This window comes from Misgurnus anguillicaudatus, chromosome 8 (assembly GCF_027580225.2).
Source record: "Misgurnus anguillicaudatus chromosome 8, ASM2758022v2, whole genome shotgun sequence".
In the NCBI taxonomy this organism is placed as follows: domain Eukaryota; kingdom Metazoa; phylum Chordata; class Actinopteri; order Cypriniformes; family Cobitidae; genus Misgurnus; species Misgurnus anguillicaudatus.
In genome coordinates, this window is record NC_073344.2 from 11,449,521 (window position 1) to 11,472,493 (window position 22,973).

A 22,973-nucleotide genomic window follows, 5' to 3' on the forward strand; every position below is an offset into this window, starting at 1 on the left:
TTAATTTATATAGGCAAAGAAACACTAAAAGACTGTAAAATAAAGTACACCCAAATCCTTGTACAATCTACAGTATAAGAGGATGCAACCTCTACAAATACGCAGATGTTTGTCATACTAACCTCCCAGCAGAGAAAATAGATTGAATGAATGAACATGACCACATGGTGACAAAAGGAAGTGATGAAACGCACGCATCTGTGAGCCAGTGACAGGGAAACAATCCTATCTCCCTCCATCCGAGTCAAATGACTTCTGCTTTCATCAGGCATCACGCAATTATTAGAGTTCAACGGAGATGGTAATACAACTTGACTATTATTAATATTCTCCAGAGCCTCATGCATAGAAAGCCCACCTAAATTATGTTAATAAAGGCAGATTTTGTAGACCTTAAAGGCTACCTTCTAGAGACAGGGCACCGCTCAAAGGAGGATTATAAAAACATTAGTCACAGAAACCGCAGTTCAATGACGCCACATATTTCAAGTCACTGCTTATTACTCTGACACCGTTTGTAGAGGGTTCTGGCTTTCAGGGCTAAATGGAAGCCGCGTTGCATTGAAGCACATGCATGGGAACAGGATACTCAGCCTCCCTCCGTCTGAAAACTCACCGTTTGATCATTTTTGATAATGGATATTTTTGTTTGTACCCATTTAATGTTTTGATCTATATGCACACTTTCAAAGTAAAAGCGCATATGTAGAGCAGCCTCTATAGGAATCTGAAGAATCTATTTTCAAAGACTTATTTATCCATATTGAATTATTATAAACTAGGAATGTTAATGCATTAATTAGATGAAATAATTATGGTGGTTGGTAAATAACGCATACTAATTTTTACCCCATTTAATGCACCTGATCGACCCAAAAATGTATCATTTCGCATGCTTTCAGGCCTTGCAAATGAATATTTAAGTCTATGAAGACATGAAACAGATCTAAATGCAGTACTCACACACTGTTTGAGAAGTTTTGTGTGTGCTAATGCAAATCTCGTGTACAGTATACACTGTAAAAAATGATTTGTGGGTTCAACTTAAAAAACAAACGATGTAATCATAGAGGAACCATTTCTAGCACCTATGAAGCACCTATGAAGAATCATACGGGGGTCATATAGCACCACATATGTTTCTACATAGCACATGGTTCTACACAGGTGCTAGACAGGTACTTCATCTGTGCTATATGGCACTTAAAATGGTTCCTCTATGATTACAAGCCAAGAACCACTTTTAGTGCTATTTAGCACTGTTTGTTTTTAGAGTGTACTTTTACCTGGTTGCCTTAAAACTTTGAGTTAATTCAACTTTTAAAATATTAGGTAACTCAAAAAATTGTGTAAATAAAGTCAACTAATATTTTTAAGTTGAATTAACTGTAAATAATAACTGTAATTATATTTAGTAAATTTAATCAAATTTAAGGGTAATTTTTCTATTTACATGCCAATATTTATGTGTGATTAGTTTTTGTGATATAGATGGGTGCACTTTTTTGGACTTTAAAGTCAGAAGTTGGACATTTATAAAATTATTATAAAAAGGACATTTATAACTCCAAATGTGCTCCTCTCAAAGATGATGGACATATGTATCTGAGATTGCTTGAAAGGGTAAATTTGATATTTGGCTGGAGTATTGCTTTAATTTTCCAAAGAATGTGATGCATAACATCTAAATTCCTTTATTTAATTATATTTACTAAATTTAATCAAATTTAAGGGTAATTTCTTCATGTGCATGCCAATATTTATGTAAGATGAAATGTGATTAGCTTTTGTGATAGATGGATGCACTTTGAGGTTAATTAATCGGCACATCCTGTAATTAATTAGATTTTAAAATTAATCGGTTTCTAGCCCTATATAAATATGTTTGGTCAAATCTTTTGATACATTGATTGTTTAGGATTAAAAAAAACAGCTGATGATTAGGGCCATCAAAATGGGTAGACAAACACATCAGAACTCATGCTATAAGGTTGTTTTCAGTTGGGTAACAATGACAACAGAATTGCAGTTTAGTCATTTAAAAGAGTAATAAAGCAAAACAGCATCTATCGGAAGACGCCATTCTAATCGTATGTAAGTACAGGCAAACAAATTTTGTATCAGTGCACCCCTAGTTATTTTAATAAAGTTATCTGCCCATATTTTTTCTTAAAAAAAAAAAAAACATTAACATCAACGTAACCTTTAAGTAGCACAAAGTGTTCTTCGTGCTTGAAGAGGGTTCACAAAATAAACATAAAGAGAAGATTTATTTCAGAACCCTTGAATGAAAGGTTCTCTGTGGACTCTCAGAAATAAAGGTACAAACGTTGTCACTGGGTCAGTACCCTTTCAAAAAGGTACACCTTTGTACCCAAAGAGTGCATATTAGTACTTCAAAGATACATATTGGCAGTTCAAATATACATATGTACCTAAATGGTACATATTAGTACCTTTTTTAAAGGGTACTGCCACAGTGACAGCTTTGTACCTTTACTTTTGACAGTGAAAACCCTTTATAGCACTTTATTTTTTAGTAAGTATGTAACCAATTTGACACTCTAAATCCTGTTAGCAGATATTTTTAACCCAATGCTGCTGAGTAAATATTAAACAGAACACATGTTGGGTTACAAAACAAAGCTATGCTGGGTTGTTGTTAACACAACCATGAGTTAAACCACAAACCCAGCATTGCATTAAAAAAACTCAGCATATACCCAACATGTGTTTTGTCCAATACCCAACATTGGGTTAAAAATAACCAAGCAGAATTTAGAGTGCATCTACTGTACACTATTAAAAATAGAGGTGCTTGAAAGGTTCTTCAGTTTGCTGCCATTCTTTAAAAAAATCATTTTAGTCAAAGGACCTTTAAGAAACATTTCTTTCTAATCTGAAGAACCTTTTTTACCATGCACAAAGAACCTTTGGTGAAACAGAAAGGTTTGTTTGATGTTAAAAGTGTGTAGTTGTATTTCTATGTCTATTATATATTTTAAATATAAAATACTGGGGTTTCTGTATGTCACATGACAGATTTTATACAAATAAATGTTATTGTTCTCATTTTATGTCATTTCATGAGGCACTGTAAAAAGTGAAACTTAAAAATGTACTTCAATTTGTTACACTTATAAATAAATAACAAGTTATTTCAACATAAAATTTTCACTTAAAGTGAAACTAAAGCATCGTTGTTACCAATTTAAGTAATTTATGTTAATTCTACTTTTCACAGAGTAAATAGGTATTTATTAAATAAAAATAAAGGTACAAAGCTGTCACTGGGGCAGTACCCTTTACAAAAGGTCCTAATATGTAGAATTTAGGTACAAATATGTATCTTTGAACTGCCAATATGTACCTTTGAAGTAATAATATGCACTTTTTGGGTACAAAGGTATACTTTTTTGAAAGGGGGTACTGTCCCAGTTACAACTTTTGTACCTTTATGTCTGAGAGTGTATGTTACTTGTGACTTTTTGCCCTCTGAATATTATTACAGTGATGTAGTCTGTCTTTACCCAGTTGAACTTCCATCTCAACTCAGGTGCTGAAGGTGTTCTGGAGGCCATCAAAGCTTGAGTTTCCCGTTACCCTCATACCACTGAAACAAAAACATATTTCAATAAAGACCAGGTGGGGAAGCTTGCAGTCAGAATTAGCATTTTGCACAAAAATATTCTGTAAATATATTGAACGTGTTGAAAAACTATGTATGCATGAACAGATTTACTTCAAACCCTGTCCACTAATAAGAACCATGTACAGTTTTTTTAAGTGCAGTGTGACTTGTAAGCCACCAGGGGGCATTAGTGGGAAAGAAAGAAAGAAAGAAAGAAAGAAAGAAAGAAAGAAAGAAAGAAAGAAAGAAAGAAAGAAAGAAAGAAAGAATGTAAACATTCAAATTTTGGCACATAGCATGCACACCCCCATCATAACATGCTGTCTAATGTCTGATGCAAAGAGCTGCAGTATAACAGCAGCAGTGGGTGTCACACCTTCTTGAAGTGATTGCTGGCAAGAATATAACTCTGTGGTGTATCTGAAAGACAAGAATGTAAATAAACACACAGACACTTTACACACAAAGATGGCTGTATGGCACTTTACAGGCTTGTCACACCGGTGCACTATCGCACTGCCCAGCAATGCAGCGGCCCCACCACTGGTTTTATACAAGAAAAGGGATTAAACAGTGGCCCTCGCAAGCATCGCCATGGCTTAAACGTGTGAGAGGCGGAGAGATAATGCCATTCACATCCCTGTTTAAGAAGCTCATTGAACCTTTACCATGATTGAAGCCTCTGTATGTGGTACTGAAAAGTCAATGACAATAGAGAAAAACAAATGAGATGGGGATGAAATTTCAAAATAGAGGTACCACTTATTAATTGGATATTTACCTAAAACTAACAAAATATAAACACATATTTTATGTTGTTTACTCCTAGCTTCATTACTAAACGTTGCTTTGTGTTCTGCTCATTGTAAATGTAATGCCGCAATATATTTAGTAACGTTTAGGAATAAAGTAGGAATAAAACAACAGCCACAAAACTGCAATCAACAGTTAATGACTTTCTGTCTGTCTGGATGTGTGTCAACAAACATTAGGAGCTTCCCATGACATATTTCACTCTGACCTCGAGGAAACATGTGTCCTCACACCTGCTTGAATTCTTTTATCTATTGACATTCATATCCGTCTTTCCTTGACCAAAATATAACATCTATAATGGATTCAGAATAAAGAGAAACGTGGCAGTAAATTTTGTCAGTATTCGCACAAATGCAAACCATCAGAGATGTGAAATATCCACAAAGGAAATAAGTGTTAACATTTATGCATTTCGCAGACACGTTATCCGAAGCGACATGTGTCTTTGAGCATGCAGTGTGTGTGCGAGTACTGAAACTGTTTATGTGTAAAGGCAAAAAACTTTACTGATGGATGAATCTAAACTTAATCTGTTGGTTCCTAAGCATTGTGGACTAAGTTAGCCAAAACATTAAATGACTTGCAATTAAGAAAAGTTAAGCATTACCACTTGAGAAACAAAGGTATCTGTTTTTCCGAAATATAAAGTATGTCTTTCTTGTACTCCTGTGATAAATCCCTGTGTCAGAATGATACTCACCATCTTTTCTTGGCGTAAACAATATCAGGATCATAATTTCTAACGCATTTAATCTACATCATGTTTATGTTTTCGTGCTTGCCTTTTAGCTTGTTGTGTTGCAAAGCTTTTGTTATTTCCGTCCTTCACTGTGCCAAATATGCCAGTTTGATTACTCATTGGCCACTCACATTAATCCTCATTTGCTCCTGTCAGTATGGAAATGCTTTACCGTTGGTGCTCCTGTCTGGGAACTAAAACAAGTTGTTTAGAGGCTCTCGGTGTCAAGCAAAGTTTAGCCAAATTGTAATGAACAAGACCAGTTTTAAAAAATGCAATTGGATGACAAACTTGGTAATACCACTTACTTTTGTAGTGATGCAAGACTACCAAATCTCAACTACTATACACTGTAAATAATAAAAGTTAGATCTGCTTAAAAAGATTAATTAAGTTGGTATTGGTAACACCTAAAAAATAAAAAATCGTCTCAAATCTTCTCAGTTTATGTGAAAAATTTAAGGTGAATTTTTTTTTTATTACTTCAATTGGTAACACTTAAGAAAGTGAGCTTTTATTGCAGGCAGCAATTTTTTTGGTGTCAAGCAAAGTTAAGCCTCATTGTAATGAATAAGACACATTTTAAAAATACAATTGGATGACAAACTTGGTAATATTGGGTACCACTTACTTTTGTAATGATGCAAGACTACCAAATCTTAACTACTTTACACCGTAAATAGTTAAAGTTGGATCTACTTAAAAAAGTTTACTTCAGTTGGTAACACTTAAAACAATTAATCTCAAATCTTCTCAGTTTATGTGAAAATTTTAAGGTGAAAAATGACTTCAATTGGTAACACTTAAAAAAAGTATGCTTTTTTGGAGGCGGCAATTTTTAGGTGTCACCAATTAAAGTAATTTTTAAAGGGGACATACCATTAAAATATGACTTTTTCCATGTTTAAGTGCTATAATTGGGTCCCCAGTGCTTTTAGCAACCTAGAAAATGTGATAAAGATCAACCCAGTAACTTAGTTTTGGTAAACCATTCTCCACAAGCATGTAAAAAAATAGGTCATTGAAATTTGGCTCCCTGGTGATACCACCCCTTAATCTGCACTATCCAACCACGCCACTGCCATTTAGTACAGAGACCAGCTCATTTGCATGTTAAAGGACACACCCAAAATGGCACATTTTTGCTCACACCTACAAAGTGACAATTTTAACATGTTATAATTAAAACTACACATGTGTACTCTGGGGACACCAAGGATTTATTTGACATCTTAAAAAAGTCTTGTGAAATGTCCCCTTTAAATTAATCCAACTTTCAATTTTTACAGAATCTTTCTTATCTTAACTGGCACATTAAATCCCATAAACCTCCTCACATCCACTAAAAGTTTTTAATTATAGTGTTTGTTAAAATGAGACTGTTGTATTCAAATAACTCAGTTATAAATTTAAATCTACAGTAAATTACCGACAACCCAGCTGCAATAACATTGTAATTTCTACTGAATTTTTTTAAAGTGTAGCTAAGTTCTTTGACTTTTATTTGAGTTTGTGGAACTCAAAGCAGTAAAATCTTTTAACACTGGTTTGAGGAAAGTTTATGCATTTTAAATGAGTACATTGTATGTTTGGGTTTACAGTGAATAGTTAGTTATATTATATTATAAGTTATAGAAGATCTGACAGCAACTTCAATTTTTTTTCTTTGGAAAAGAAAAAGTAAAGAGAGTGGGCACATATTTATGAATATTGTATTAAATGATACCACCTGTACCTTAAGGGCTTTGAACATGCATGAACATTATACCTGTATGACCTAACCCGTATCAAATTTCACCCCCCTCCTCATCTTGGCTAAATATATTTGCTTAACTGTTCTTTTTGTCACAGTTCAAATCTATCCCTCATCCCTGCCCTCATCCTAATGCCTTTGCTGTCTAACTACCCACATGCTGCCCCAATCAGCCCTGCTGTACCCCCCTCAGATGGGCCCTGTGTGTCAGCGCTTACTAGCAGGCAGGCGGTGGGGTGTTTGGGCAAGCAGCAGGAGAGTTGATGCGTGTGTCAGAGAGACGCTCTCCCACATTCCCCCGGCGGCTGGCAGTACGCCGGCTGTGCGAAGGGGGTTCGCCGCTTTCTCACGACCTCTCAGGTTCCTCAGCTCATCTGGGAGCTATTCATTTCCTGCCAGAAAACAGCCTTTCCCCTGCAACTGCAGGGCGAGAGAGAGAGAGAGAAGAGAAGTGAAAGAGAGAGAGAGAGAGAGACAAGGTTGGAGAGGAGAAGGGCTGCATAGGGAGTCCAGAGCTTGGTACAGCAATCCCTGTGCTTAAATCATAAATCCCAGGCTTGTCAAGGCTACAATCAAAGACAAGGCGGTAATGATGACGAGTTAAGAGAGAGAAAGCAGGAGAGAGAGCGAGAGATAGAAAGAGAAGAAGAGAAAGACACAGAGAGAGATCGCGCCATATGGTAACACTTAGGAGCCAAGAAGGAAGCAAAGAGGGGGCTTTCGTTTAGCCCTTTTGATTTTTCTCTCTTCTCAAGCCTCTTGCGTTTGCACCGAGTGTGGGAAAAGTTAAGTGACATGCATGGTGGCTAACCCCTGGTCATGTTGTGACATGTGCACGGGCGCCCCGGCACAGTGGTCAGTACGCCGGTAACCTGAGATGCTCGTAAAGCTGTCCTCCAGGAGTGGGTATGCAGCGAGGTGGGGAGGCGTGCCATTGTCGGTAGGCCCGAAGGGGGTCGGGGCGGTGACTGGATGTTGCCTGGGTTGCATGGCTCTGAATCCAGCTGTGACCCTGGAATAAACAGGAAATTATGCGTGGCCCGTCACAATATCAAGGAGCTGTTGAGATGACAGTGCTTAAAAATTTAGATGGCCAAGGCAAAAAACGTACCCCCCCACACACTGTACACTTTGTCTGCAATGCCCTCGCTTTCTTTCAACATGTGGTTTCAATCTCTATACCTTCGGCACCAGGAAAGGTGTGATGGAAATTCAAAATGATTGTACTTATCCACACTTGTGCCTCATGGCAGGTAATTGCAAACACCTGCGATGCCCCCTTCAAAGAACGGCCACACTTGAATAGCTTTAGGCAGCACACACCTGGAAAACACAGGGATGCATGAAGAAGGAAACGTTTCATCAAGTGTTTTCCCACGAAAAAAGTTATTAGAGTTGGATATAAACATTTCTGCACCCTTTGTGCTCCCACAAAGGGTCAGAGTGTATGTAACCAAAAATATAAGCATTATTATCAATAGGCTATATGTACATTTATTCATTTTGCAGACATTTCATCCAGCGATTTAGGAACGAGAGAGCATCAAGGAGACAAAAATAAACAGTATGCAAAGCTATGTTTACAAGTAGGAAAAAAGCTGATGCTGGGGAAAGATGAGGAGATTCCACTGTTTAACTTTTAAACAAAGGTAAACAGTGGGAAGTGGGTTAGTCAGCAAGCTCATTTTTGTCATTTATCAGCACACTTGGTTGACAATAATTAGATTTATGGGGTTATTTTATGTTTTAAAGTGATACTTTAATGACTGCTAAATGTCTAAATATATAATGTGAATTTCCACTGCACTTGTTTTACTAAACAAGACTAATTTACTCAAAATAGAGCGTTAACCTAGGTGGCTCTGTTGGTGTAGTTCACGCTTTGACTGCTAGAGGGCGCTAAATGGCTGTGTAATACAATTGGCAACTGTTGCCTTCGCAACTAAACTTTGCAACTGAAGCAAAACTCTTACATTCAGCTTTATTCTCTTTATAGACGTCTTTCTCGCATAACACACATACAGAGAACCGGTATAAATATGTATATTAAAATAGTTTATTTACTTTATTGTGATTAAAAACCTATCTTCTATTTTTATTGCAATATAGGCTTATGATAATGTATCAGCTATTTGTCAGATAGGAAGAAAAAGTTTCTGCCGCTAATAAAGCAAACTCTCATTTAATGATTTTGTTGTTTTAAAATAGTTTGAGGCATAGCAACTGCTAAAAGTAGGCTATAGCTTACTTTGTGGAGAATAATCAAATTGTAAAGTGTGCTTACAACGTTAATCTTACAGAGTTAAGTGTTCATCGTAAATAAGTCTAAAAGTTTGTATTACGAGTCGGCTACATGCACGAGTTAGGCAATATGACGTAACTGCAAATATGACTTGAATTGTTACCACTATCGTGATTTAACATCGGTTTCCTTACAAATTCGTATTTTCAAGATTATGTTTAAAAACGTAATACAACCAAGCTGCTTTTTAAACTACCACCATGTCATTTTGCTTATGGGCTAATCTTGCTCAGTTCTTTTTTAAGGTTACAAAATATTACCATGAAATGAAAAATTTATTACTAGAAAAAGGAATTATTAGAAAAAAACTAAACACTGAGTCGACCGTTTTGTTTTTCAATAAGTCATTTATTTGTCTTCCAAAAAGAAGAAACTTCAAAGCGCATTCAACATATCTTTGGCATCACAACGTAGAAAAGATACCGCAAATATAAAAATGCAATGAACGGAATTCAACAATTATACAAAACTTATTTCAATATGAACTTCTCTCCCTTTAGAGCTATACAAATATAGTGCATCATCTCTTTAAACACATTTTATACAAAAAGAACAAAGAAAACAAGTGTCGTTAGTCTGCAAGAGTCTTTTTAAGAGTTTTTAGTCTACCAAGGCCGCCAAACTGAGTCTGACGTAAGTGACGGCGCTCCCGGAGAAACGGCCATCGGAACCGGTGTATTGGAGTTGTTAGCATATACTGGAATAACAGGACCGTTAGAAGCAAAGGCAGCGTTTGGGATCAAAAAGGCGAATTGTCCGTCCGTTGCCGGCACGAGCTGGAAACCTCCGTATACTTTAGTGGCGTCAGAAGTCAAGTTTGAAGAAGAGCCGCTTTTGCAGGGGACTCCGTTTAGCGGCACAACGTTGCCTTGCTGAGGCGCGCTTGGGATTTGCACCATGGGCTGACTGAATGTCGGATGAGGTCCGGCGGCTATCTGGTGCTGTGTTGGATAATTCATGGCGTTGATCTGTGTCATGCAGCTGGCTAAGTGACCCAGCAGTCGGGTCCTGACCTCGGTGTTAACCCCTTCACAGGTGGACAGGAACCGGGTCACCTCGTTCATGCATTCGCTGAATCCAGCTCTGTATTTCCCAAGAACGGAGGGGTCTGTGTTTAGGGCAGCTGTTGATAAATAAAGATTTGATCAGATAACATGGAATCCCCAAACAGAATGTATCTAGTTTTCGCCGAGGAAATCTGGCGATGTATGAAAGATGTGTATTTCGGGTGCTTACCAGTCATTTGCGCCCGCTGCATGTTTCTGAGATGTTTCACTGTCATCTCCAGGATGTCTGCCTTCTCAAGTTTAGAGTGTCTGGAGCTCTGTGTTAAAATAGAGTTTGACTTAGACAGGAGTTCATATGATGCCTACATCAATATTTAACCCAGCTTTAAATGTAGGAATCGGAGTCGGATTTATAGCACTTACATCTTTTTTCAAGGCATCCAAGATCAACGTTTTCAGCTGTCCCAAGCTTTCGTTGATTCTTGCTCTTCTTCTTTTCTCCATAATGGGTTTAGAAGACTAAAAAGCAAAGAAACATGCGTCAAAATGTATCCTGCGTCTAAATACAATTCAATGGCAAGCAAAACGATGCAATGAGCGTTTGAGAATAAACGTCTCAGTCTAAATACATACCTTTCTGTGCTCGGAAGCAGTTTTGGGTTTATCGGGTGTAGTGTTCATGCTTGCCGGAGTCGCAGCCACCGGAGACGAGGAATTTTTTTCCATGATATCGGCAGGCATCTTCTCTTGGAATATCCTTAGAGGTGTTTTAAAGAAATCCTCCCTTGTAATGTCTTCTGCTATAAGTCTTAAGTACGCCGATACAGTTCCAGATATGAACGGAAATCCCGACGAAGTGTCCCGGGTTCAACTGTTGCGGCAATGATGTCACAGTCTCTGATTTCACCGTTCGCCAGCGGTCGTAGCAACTGCCTGCCTCAGCGTCGCGTTGCTCTTATTTATATCTCCGACTGCACGCGAACGGCTCGTGTGAAACTTCCCAAACTTTCTTTCCCACAGTAACTTTCTACCAATCAGCGTGAGGGACACGCGGCCCGAGGGGAGGATGGCTCGTGGTCGGCGCCCCTCCATTGGTTGTTTAGCGTTTGAGCGGGTGGCCAATGGCGCGCGGCCGGGTTTAGGGCACAACCGGGACTGCCTTCAATCATTCAGTTTACATATTAACACTTAAGAGCCAGTCTCCGGACAGAAACGGCAAACTTTGTCATTATAATTCAATACACATCTTATATCCACTAATACTAAAAAAACTAACAATAGACGGGCGTCCTAAATTAAAATTATATACAACATAAAACGTTTATATAGACATATTTCTAAATGAAAAACGTGTTAGTTGAGTTTTCAATGTAACCAAAATAAACAGTCTGGCATTAGGAATATACTATAATATAGCCTATGTGCTAAATTATAAATCATAGAAAAATTATTGTAATATATAATTTAATGTAAAATTGTATAAACGTCTGAACACATTCATAAGTTAATGTAGACAATGGATATTCATCATTTCAACTTCAAACATTTCCTTTATTAATATCAAAAAGTTTATTTGACAAGGCAGCACTGTATTTCTTTAAGCGCGTCGCTGCTGTTGGCATTTTGACATCTGTCGGCTCGCGAGTGCTATTGTGAATGTGGAGCACGTGCCAGGATGTTTTATTACCGCGGTGGTTGAGGTTTGGCTGGCGGGCTAGGGGTGGCGGTGGTGGTTTACATTAGAGGGAAGGTAAATAGCAGCTGCTGTTCTAAAAGCCTGGGAAAACCACGCCCACTGAGAGCTCGATCGGGCTTATCGGAATGCGAGCCAGTGTGAAGATATTTCAGACAGAGAGCGTGCGCGGCACGGATAGCGTCCTTGACTGCGTCTGACAGGAGCGGCTCGAATTTAGGTCATGATTTTATGATCCTTGGATTTGCCAACGGAGTGCGCAAATAAAATAATAAATAAATGTATACTTTTTTCTGCATGCACCCCGTCGTACATTTATGTAATGTTAGTAACAAAGTCGAATATTTAACACGTTTTGCATTACAAAGTGTGTTATCATTTTAGATTAAAAAAAACTATAGTAAACTGTAGTACAGTTCCAAAATATCATATAGTAATTATGAAAGTATACTACAGTAGTCTATTTACAAAAAGTGTAGCAATTACTATAAAATATTGTACACTAGGCTACAGTTTATTACTTCAGTATTTGTTCAAAGTAAACACGGGAATATACAATGCAGAATGTCGAAATGCAGTTTAGATAATCATGACAGTAAAACGATAATGTAAACATCTATTGCATATATTTACCGTCTATCATAACTAACAGACTTGTCAGTTGTTAACGGCCTGTCATAATCCACTCACAGGAAAGGCACTGGCTGGGCGTGAGTGGAATGGGTTGCCAACCCTCTGATGTGCGCATTTACAGGGGTGAGAGTCTCCAGCTGCTGCAGATCCCGCGACACGTGGCGCGCAAGCGGCGGGGGAAGGCGCTGCTGCTGCCGGCGTTAGCGCGCGCCTGCGGGACAGAGCGCCGGGGGTTCGGCTGCAGTTCACGAGCGTGATACATCATAATGACAGACTGCTGCACAATCTGCAATATTACGCGTGTGTTTTAATCACAGTTCTGTCTAATGTGGTGTAGAGTTTGCAGCACAGTAGTCCATGCATTATTTATGGTTAATTACTGTACCAGGTATAATAAAAATAATTAAAATGTATAATTGGAACAGACGATTATTATGCACATTATTGTAAAGTGACTACATTATTAAAAAGGAAGTTGATTTTAATGCTACTAAAACTACTCAGGGTCCCTATTTGTTTACACTGCGTAACCGATTCACCTTTCTCACACTTGTAAAGAGCTCGCAAAACAAATGTATTGATGTCAAGTGGACAAAGACCGGTAGATTCAGAAACCTTTCGTCTCCGCATGAGTAACTTTCTCATGCTCGTGTTGCACGAGGGATCTGGAGGGTGCATTGAATTACGGGCAGGTTACGTTGTTCCTCCCTTACCCCCCTGCGCACCTCAACGCTGCCAGTCCCGTGTGTGTTTTGCTGCAGTGTTACCTTTTGTGAGCTCATGCTTTTATTGTGTCTATGAGAAAGTAGGATCATTGTCTCTTGTGTGTAAATCACAGATGTATTGAACTTATTGATGCTTGCAGTATGAACGCAGTTATGACTCGTCATTACCATTTACATGTATGCATTTAAGCCACTTACAGTGCATTTAAGTTTTTATCATGTGTGTTCCCTAGGCATCGAACCCACAACATATGCGCCGCCAACACAATCCTAAACCAGCTGAGCTACAGAAACACCCATAAAAGTCCATAGTTTTTGCAGTACTATGTTAAAAATGGATATTTATTTCTCTCTCTCTCTCTCAAACACACTCTCTATCTCTCTCTATCTCTGTTTATCACGTAAGCACACACTTCCCTCAGCAGTCCCTTCCAGTGCAACTCCACCCCGCTGCTCTCTCCGTCAGAATCATATCTTTATCGAGGTCTCTCAACCATGGCTGTCCACACACAGCATTAATGTAATCAGGACTAAAGTACGTGAGAAAATGGGAGATAGCACGCTCCCAAACAAGCTGGACTGCAATCACAGAGCCAGTGTAAAGTTAATGTGTAAGCCACTGATGAACGCCAGCTGCCAAAAGAAATCTGCTGTTGACGGCTCATAGAGATCTCTTGAAGAGGTCGGGCGGCAGGCAGTGAGGATAACATAGTGTCAGCCTCACTTAAAGGGCTGCCGGTGTCTGAAATATGTAATATCAAAACATATATGAACCAAAAGTTGATTAACTTTGGCCTACTTAAAATACTTGCTTTTAGCATATTTACTTGTGTATCCGTGTGCCGTCTGCTTTTTTCCAGTATGAATAATATTGCCTGTAACCAAGATATTAGAAGATAACCATTTGCCGAAGCGAAAATGTGAGAGGGTGCCGAAGTTTGTTCCAGCACCAAGACCCTTCAAGTACATAGTGAGAGAGAAATGTTGAGAAATAAGAGGTGGGAGAGATGAGAGAGGGGAGTGAGAGCTGCATTGGAGACCCTCCAGCAGTCTTCCCACGAAGCAGACGTAGCAGCGCCCGCCTCCCCTAACAAGAGCAAGTGTTGGAACATAGCCGCCACAACTCGCACGCAGCATTACAGCTCTGTACAGTACAGCCTGGAGGGCCTGAGGGGATTAGAGGCAGGGGCGTGCTGAAGCGTCGATTCGTAGTGTACTTCGGGCACACACATTGCACACACCTATGTAAATTGCCTGAGATGAAAACACACCTTTAAACAGGCATGCATACACATGGATCACCCGGGGTCACCATGAGCCTCGCAGACATCGGCGCTCTGTGTTTTGTACTTAGCAGGGGCAGGGGAGGTTTTCAAACAGATGCCTGCCGCAGTGGTGATTCAAGCTTTTCCGGGCTCGCTTCGGCTCCTGCTGCTGATTCTGAGGCAGGGGAGAAGCGCGTGCCTTGGGGGGATCTTTACTAAAGCTTAGCCAAGTTCTCCATGCAGCGTTCTCCCATGGAGCAGCATACCAGGGGCTGTGGGATTGTGTGGAGGAGGCTGCAGAGTCTGGGTCATGGGTCATGACGTGAGTATGAGTATCTGGCTGCCAGGCCCAACTGGTTTGGGTGGTGAGTGAATTAAAAAGCCGGGGGCGCAATTGCTAATGACAAGCCTACCAGGAGAGACTATATCATTTTAAAATGCATCATGTAACTTTCGGTATATAATGGCATTTATTTTGTTTAGTCGTTTAACTGAGACTTTCCCAGACCACATGCATACTTTGTATTTTCACACAGTATGAAAACATTCTTTCAAGTTAAAGATAGCTGATAACTGATAGCTGTCTTTCAGTTTTGATGGTATCTACCGAACCCTGCAGATAAAGAAAAAATCTTCACACAATTGGTTTTTGTTTACGAAAAGGATCTTGATCTTGCCGCATTTGAATTAAAGGTGAAGAAACCTGCCTGTTTCCTCTTCAGTGAATCCTTTTGTTTACAGTAGATAAACTATTCAAGAGATGGGCAAACTTTAGTTGACAGTAATGTCTTGTATAATTGCCTTTAACAGGCACAGGAGGAGTGTAAATAAACAGCAGTCACTTCTGAAAAACTAACCTTTACCTTCACCTCTGATTTTACATATCAATACCTCAGTAATGATTTTATAGCCCTGTTTTGAAATCAAGGACAACGCTTTTATTAGCAATTATATTAGCTATAAAACATGCCCCACATGCGTCAAATTACCTGACCGGAAAAGTTTATTATAAAAAATCTTGTTTTAGTTTAAGGAAGATAGAATAAGAATGTGAAGACAAATGAAAGTTTAATATGTTAAATGCATTCAATGAAATGCTATCTGTCAGTATCAGCGTTTAGATACAACTCCACTAAAAAAGTTTTGTGTGGTTCACAAACTGTGTCATTTTGCGTTAAATTTCCAATCGCAAAGATGAAAACAATTGGCCAAATCTGCATAAATCATCTTTCCCATATCTAATCTCTTACTTAGCTTCTATTTTTAAACCAATACATAAATGTATCCTTTATGAAGCAGATGTTGATTTGTAAGGACCTCCGTTGCACCTCCACCTCGAGCAAGGCCAGGTCCCTAGATTATATCTCCCGGTTCATGAGCTTTGCTCCTGAAAAGCATTGTAGTTTGTCCCCCCCTTCCCTCCATCTTCATCCAGCCCAGCCACCTCCCCTCATTCCACCACCTTTCCCGTGGGAGTTTGCAAAGCCAGGATAACCTTGAGACCTCCGCTGGGTCTCTGCCAGGAACATTAAAGAGCTCTACCCCCCTCTAAACTTGCCCACTCAGTACACTTCTACCCCATTTCCAACATTAAATGCTTTTTTGTCTAGTTTTACCTTTTCTTGCACTTATTTTTAAGACTTCGAAACATCTCTTTCTTCCTCTCATGCTTACACACACACACAAATTCACACTCCCACACAAAATGCTCTCTCTCGCTCGCTTTCTCTCTCTCTCTCTCTCTCTCTCTCTCTCTCTCTCTCTCAAGTCATGAACAAAAAAGGGGGTAAAAACACTATTCACATGATCTCCTGTGTAGTGCACTATTATCTGTAGATTGTCGAGCTGCCAATTTCAATTTCGCCGCCCTATTATCAGACCTTGAAATAAACGCCTCATTTGAAAAGTAGAAATCAAACTGTCTCTACAGGAGGGATGACTGACATTGATTGCAAACTAACTATTTGGTGCCAGGCTGCACTTTGTGTGGCTTTTGTCTCTCTTTGCTTTTTCCCCCAGCTTCACGGCTGTCATATTCCTTTAGTACCAGAGAAGGTCAAGTGCCACTGTCTAAAAGATCTGAGGAACTGGAAACGACTCAGCCTCCCGCACAACGGCAACAATGCTCCTTGTGTCTCCGCCCATTTCTTGTCACAGCAAGTTTACATATTTGCTCTATTTATTTCTTTTTTTACTATATAAATCTGTTTATTAAATTTACTTTGTGGGCAATATTATAGTTACAGTTATTCTCATTTAGAGAATTGTTTGCATTGTACTTGTAGTATTTGCTCAATTTGTAGAGTATTGTGTTTAGCATAGCAACGTAAAAGTCATAGGTTCGATTCAATGCTGCATTCACACCAACCGCGGTAGAGGCTTCAAGCGCGAGTAATTTCAATGTTAAGTCAATGTGAAGACGCATTGACAGGCGTCTGGAGGCGTTAAGCGCAGCTCGGTAGACGCGATTCCGCCTCATTCGCGCAGCTAGTTCTCGTGATTGGCACGATTTGTGCGTTGCCGCGGCAATCGCGCGAGTTGAAAGATTAAATGTAAAACTTTGGCGGAAAAACACATCGCGTTAATCAATCAGGAGCTTGTTCTAGTAGTTAAGTGATTACAGGAGTCGCAGAAGCCTATGGAAGGCCCTCCCATGACGTGAATGTCTCGATGACTAGAATTTCACGCGCGGCTTTCACGCACGAATAAAGCGAGTAAACTCAAAATGTTCAAGCGGCAAACTAGATGCGGTAGACGCAATTTTGATGCCTCAAACACGGCTGGTGTGAACCCACGGTAATGCTGCGTTTACACCAGCCGCGGTAGAGGCGTCAAGCGCAAGTGATTTCAATGTTATGTCAATGAGCTTTAACCACATCTGGAGGTCTCACGGCGCGAATGAGGCGTTTAGCGCGGTACGGTAGCAGCGATTCTGCCTCATTCGCACGTCTAGTTTGCGCGATTGGTGCGAATTGAGCGGTGCCGCGGCAAATGCACGAGTTGAAAAATTTGAAAGTTGGCGGAAAACCGCGCCAGGTTAACCAATCAGGAGCTTGTTTTAGTTGTGACGTAATTACAGAAAGTGAGCCGAGTCGCAGAAGCCCCTCCCATGACATGAAATTCCACGTGAATGTCTCGATGACTAGAAGCGAGTCCATTCAAACTGTTCAAGCGGCAAACTAGGCGCGGTAGACGCGATTTTGACGCCTCAAACTTGGCTGGTGTAAACCCACGGTAAGGGGACATACATACACACATAATACATACATAACATACAAAATTATAATGCACTATAAGTCTCTTATGATACAAGCATCTGCCAAATGTGTAACTGTATCACAAAAGATCTCCAGTTTCAAATAAAGGGAAAAAGGTACTTAAATTCAGACTTCATGCTGATCTACTAACATGGATACAAAGTGTTTCAAAACATCTCCCTGTTGTCTCTCTACCCAGTAGCAACTTACAAGTTCCCATGACATCATATGCCGCCTTTGAGTTCCTGGCTTGTTGCTCATTGTAGCCTAGGCTATTCATTGCGGCCCGCAAAGAAACGCTCACACACACATGACCTCATCTCTGGCACATTCTCACCAGGTTTCACCTTGCACCTCCCAATCACATTCTCCTTTCCCTCTGGCCGTATTAACACCGAATCTGGCCTCTTGGTCTCACTCCACCCATTCATAGTCTATTGTCTCCCCCTGGACAAAGTGGGTTAGCCTCGCTGGAGCATCAACTTTCACCCTCACATTTTACAGTCTCATTCCTGGTACTAGACCCGGTGTCTGAAAGCTTACAATTGGTTTCAATTGAAGTTTCACTCTTAAGAGGAATTAAGACTAAACCGATCTGATTTACAAGCCTACAAATAATCAAAGGTACTGTGTTGTGAAATGTAATCTATGTCAATTTTATGCAAAGGCCTGTAAGACTTTCTATTACTTGCAACACAAATGTCATGGGTTTGATCCCAGGGAACACACACACAGATAAAAGCAATGTACAGTATCGATTTACTAAAGACGTGCAAAGGATTATTAGCGCTAAAAATGTGTGGTTTAGTTCTTTTTGCGACTGACCTTATTGCATATGCTTTTTTAGGAGTTTCCCTTTCAGAGGCAAAACTTTTGGGAGGAGATTATTAAAATGATTCATGCAAGAATTTTTTCGTACATTTTTTTCGATTTGCGCTTTTTAGTAAATAACCCACAGATATTACCACTCCCATTGCCGCTTTTTGGAATTGCGCTCTTATGCTAATTCGCCCTGTTTAGTTAATCTGGCTTTTGGTATGCTAACATTACAGTGGTTTCTTTACATCAGTAACTTACATACTCTTAAAAGCAGCTCTGCAGGTAAATAAAAAACTGCTTATGTTGCACAAAATATCCATCATAGTTTACAATAATGTCCAAAAACAAACCCACACACAGTGGAGTATAAAGATCCATCTCAATAACAATTTAAAAAAACAACAAAACAAAAAAATTACAAATAGCTAAAGCGTATAATAGGGTCAGAATGAGGTCAAGGGTTCAGTAGGTTGCCAGCCCAAAACTTTTGTTTTATCATCCTGTCCTGGGGCAAGACTTATAACCTATAACATTAAAGTGCATCTCTGACAGATCAGACTGGATAACAACATCTGTAACACTGGGTGCCTCTGTAGATAAGGAGATGTTCCCTATCTCAAAGACCATCACAAATCCTCTTTCCAGTCAAACACAGAACACACCCCTTGGCCTACAGGTTGCTATCGGCAATTTTCCTTTTATGTGGACTGACGTATTAAAAAAGGGTAGCATAACAGCTTTTGCAAAAAAAGTAGATGTGCTACTGGGGTTGATTTTTCCCACACATCAGCCAATTAGTCCCTTAAGGAATATAGATAATCCCGGTCCAATGTAGTCTGGTCGTCTCTTGCCAGACTGTGAAGGATTTCTTCATCCTTCCCTCCCTGTATCCATTGCTCTGTCTTTCTATCCCTCCTCACTCCTCAGCAAACCCCATCTTTTCTCCTAAGTAACTTTAATTGTCCTGGGAAAGTCATGGTTGGCCCCCCGGGCACAAAGCTCTGGTTTCTAATGAATGTTCCAGCTAGAGGATTATGAGCAGCTATTGGCAGCCTTGATGTAAGTGGTTGTGACAGAAAAGGCGTGATGCTCCTTTCTGAGTTGCGTGGTGGCGTAAAAAGCAAAGTTGAGCTCAATGTTTCAACATTTTACATTTGGTAAATGCTTTAACTAAAAGAAGTTACAGTGCTTTGAATGTAAAGGTTACATCAAGTACTCTAGGTATTACACCACTTTGGTGATGCCACTGTCCCTAACAATTCAGCTATAGGAACCCTGTGCATTTATCCATTTGGCAGACACTTTTATTTAAAGTGATTTACAGTGCATTCATGGTATTTTTTATCAGTGTGTGTAACCTGGGGCATTGAACCCACAACCTTTGCACTGCTATACCAACTAAGCGACAGTAACACTGTGCAAAAAATGTATTACCAGTCAACATGCCTTTATAATAAACATAGTATGCGTTCTATGAGCCATTTTGTTATTCTATAATGCAATAAGCTAAAGGATGTTTCATATTAAAAAAATGATCAAGCTCTACTAAGTACCCCATAATTAACTCATATAAGTTTATTAGCTTAATTGAAATGCCCTATTTTCATAAATACTTTAGTTAAAAAAGTCATTACATAGGTATTTAACAAATTTGACTGCCTTTCGCTGCAAAACCCTCTAAAATCTCCCCCTTGTAAAAAAAGTCTCCAGTAATTGTCCTTTCTGAAATCAGTGAAAAGGCTAAACAATTCTGCTCTCTTAGATAAAAGGTACAAGAAGGTACAAAAGCGGTCACTGGGGTGGTACCTTTTCAAAAAGTACACTTCTTTACCTAAAATGTGCATATTGGTACCTCATAGGTTAACATTGGTATCTTAGAGGTATATACTGGTTCCTCAAAGGTACATAGATATAGAAAGTTTGAGGCATTTCAGGTTATTTAAAGGTATTGCGGACGATTTGTCTTTTTCCGGTGGAACATCAAGACTATTGGTCCTCCTAGTTGTCAATCAGGAGTGTTGCTCAATTGCATTTTTTAAGGCGGTTCTTTTCTAGAATTCGTGAAAATCCTCCGCTAAACCTTTAACATACTGTAGTGAAATATTTAGTAATGTATACCCTGCAATGTAAATAATTCTTTGCTGATTAACAAGTCAATTTAACTTACTATTATTTCCCATGACTATAGATGAGTTGTTATAACTTATAAAATATAGTTGAAATAAGACAACTTTCTCTTAAATAAGCAACTCATCCCTTGTCAAGATAAATTACACTGAAAAAAATTATTCATTCAATTTACTCAATTTTTTAAGGTAAGTTGTCGCGATCAATTTATTTAAGCTACATTTAAACAAAAAATAGCTAAACAAAACAAAACAAAAAACTTTTGCGTAAATGTAGCTTAAAAAATTGACTAAATTGAATGAATAATTTTTTTCAGTGTAAGTTGAAATGATTAATTTAAAAAAATAAGGCAGCAAAGATTTTTTGCAGTGTATGAACTTAATGCAATCTGAATTCTTACATCCACTAAAATCAGATTGAAATCTTTCGTTTGAAATTAACTGAAAAAGTAAAAAAATTGAAGTTAAATCTGGAAAAAAAGGTTTAACATCATTTGTTTGCACATGCCATCTTTTGTTATCTATGCTATCTTCATCTGAAGCTATGATTTTACAAAGCAATTCTTTTAAATGCTTTCATTTGGTATTCAAGAGTTTTATAATGAAAAGAAAGTCCAAAACATGAAAGCAGTCATTTTCCAAACCGTCACAAGAGCTGAGCTGCACGGCCGGTCTCATCTGAATAAAAGTCTCTTTATGGCTTAACTTTAGCATCTGAATAAAAGTCTCTTTATGGCTTAACTTACGTTTAGCTTCACCTTGCCCTACTCTGAAAGTTTGAATCAAAAATCTCGAAAGCCCTGTCTGCAATTCAACACTAATCAATTTAAGCTTTACATCCACTTTGAGATAAGTGAGAAGGCCTGTTTGAAACTGATCCTGATCAGAAGTCATGTCATTGCATTGTGTTTCTATTTACATCACATGTCAGCTCTTTCAAAACATCGGATTCACGCGGCGTGCCGGTAATCTGTGATCGTTGTCGGTGCGCTTACAACATTTGTGTGTGTGCATGTGCGTTAAATGCCTTCGAGGGCAATGGAGGGATCAGATGAGGTTTGGGTTCAGGTTGGCTCTTGTCTGGTATGGAAAGAGTGCGAAACAAGTAAAAAATGAAAAGAAAGACAGACTGTCAGAGCAGAAGAAATAGTGTGGGAGAGAAACAGAGCAGAAGGAAAAGAGGGTTGTCTTGCTTCTGCAGCAAGTCAGATCAGAGATGAGATCAGCCGTGAGTAAAAGATCCTTCGTTCAATCCTGCTCTCTCCATCTTGTTCTGCGTTCAGCTTCAGACAGCCTGCAGGGTCCTTTACAAAGACAAGTAAGAGCACAACTTTATTTGTAGAAAGTATCTGCAGAAAAAGCAGACGCTTTTATACAAAATGACTTACAGTCCATACATTTTATCAAATGGGATCAAACCAATGACCTTTGCATTGCTAATACGCAATGATTTACCAGTTACGCTACATGAATATAAGCTTTGGCTTGAATGGCTGTAAATGGGTCTCTCTTTCTCTCTCTCTCTCTCTCTCTCTCTCCCCCCCTCTCGCTGTCTCTTGAATCTTGGTAATAGTCTCAATTTAGAAATTGGCCTGTTGTCACTTGACCAAGAAAAGGCTTTTGATCGAGATGGGCAAAATTATTTAAGGGATGTGTTAAAGCGGTTTGGCTTTAGTTCTGATTTTATTTCTATGGTCAAGGTTTTGTACAGTGACGTTGAGAGTGACTTTTAAAGTTTTTAGAGGTGGCAATTGAGCCATTTTTAAATAATCTAAGAACAGATTTGTATAGATTTCATATTCCACAATGTTCAAATATGTTTCAATTATCAGCATATGCTAATGATGTTGTACTTTTAATTAGCTGTCAGAAAGATGTTGATTTGCGGTTAAAATTGTTAAAAGATTTCCAAGTGTTTTCTTATAGGAAATTGGTCTAAAAATGAGGCAGTATTTTTATGTAATGAAACGATTGTACAGAGAAACTTTGAAGGGGCTGTTAAAAGAATTAAAGGTTGTGGTTAAATGGAAATGTGTGCTCAAGAAAATGTCATATAGGGGACGTTTATAAATTATAAACAATTTGCTAGCGTCCTATCCCTGGCATTGGTTGGTATGTGTGGATCCTCCACCAAACTTTAAAATTCAGTCAGTTTTGATTGATAGATTTTTTTGGGACAAACTGCACTGGGTTCCAAAAGTGGTTTT

General features: G+C 38.9%; 1 protein-coding gene and 1 long non-coding RNA gene across 4 annotated transcripts in view; both read right to left on the minus strand.

The window, feature by feature from the left end:
* Positions 1–3,535: 3,535 nt before the first annotated feature.
* LOC129450735 (uncharacterized) overlaps positions 3,536–22,973 on the minus strand; it is a 55,986-nt gene continuing 36,548 nt past the window's right edge. Inside the window, exon 3 of one of the 3 annotated variants that reach the window (XR_012370728.1) lies at positions 3,536–3,613. This is a non-coding gene — a long non-coding RNA (uncharacterized lncRNA). Of the gene's footprint in view, positions 3,614–7,945; positions 8,263–21,281; positions 22,071–22,973 lie in introns of those variants that run through there. The other 2 variants (XR_008646416.2, XR_008646415.2) reach the window with 2 other exon arrangements.
* Positions 9,569–11,309, minus strand: her6 (hairy-related 6). The gene is made up of 4 exons (XM_055213706.2): positions 10,882–11,309; positions 10,672–10,767; positions 10,478–10,565; positions 9,569–10,364 (listed from the first exon to the last, which is right to left on the minus strand). The coding sequence occupies exons 1-4, from the start codon at positions 10,987–10,989 to the stop codon at positions 9,847–9,849; spliced, it is 810 nt and encodes a 269-aa protein (XP_055069681.1). The 5' UTR covers positions 10,990–11,309; the 3' UTR covers positions 9,569–9,846.

Coding starts and splice junctions, on each gene's coding strand:
- her6 (XM_055213706.2), bottom strand. CDS start 10,989: ATGCCTGCCGATATCATGGAAAAAAATTCCTCGTCTCCGGTGGCTGCG. Junction 10,768..10,881: donor CTGCTTCCGAGCACAGAAAG/GTATGTATTTAG, acceptor TTTGCTTTTTAG/TCTTCTAAACCCATTATGGA. Junction 10,566..10,671: donor TGGATGCCTTGAAAAAAGAT/GTAAGTGCTATA, acceptor ATTTTAACACAG/AGCTCCAGACACTCTAAACT.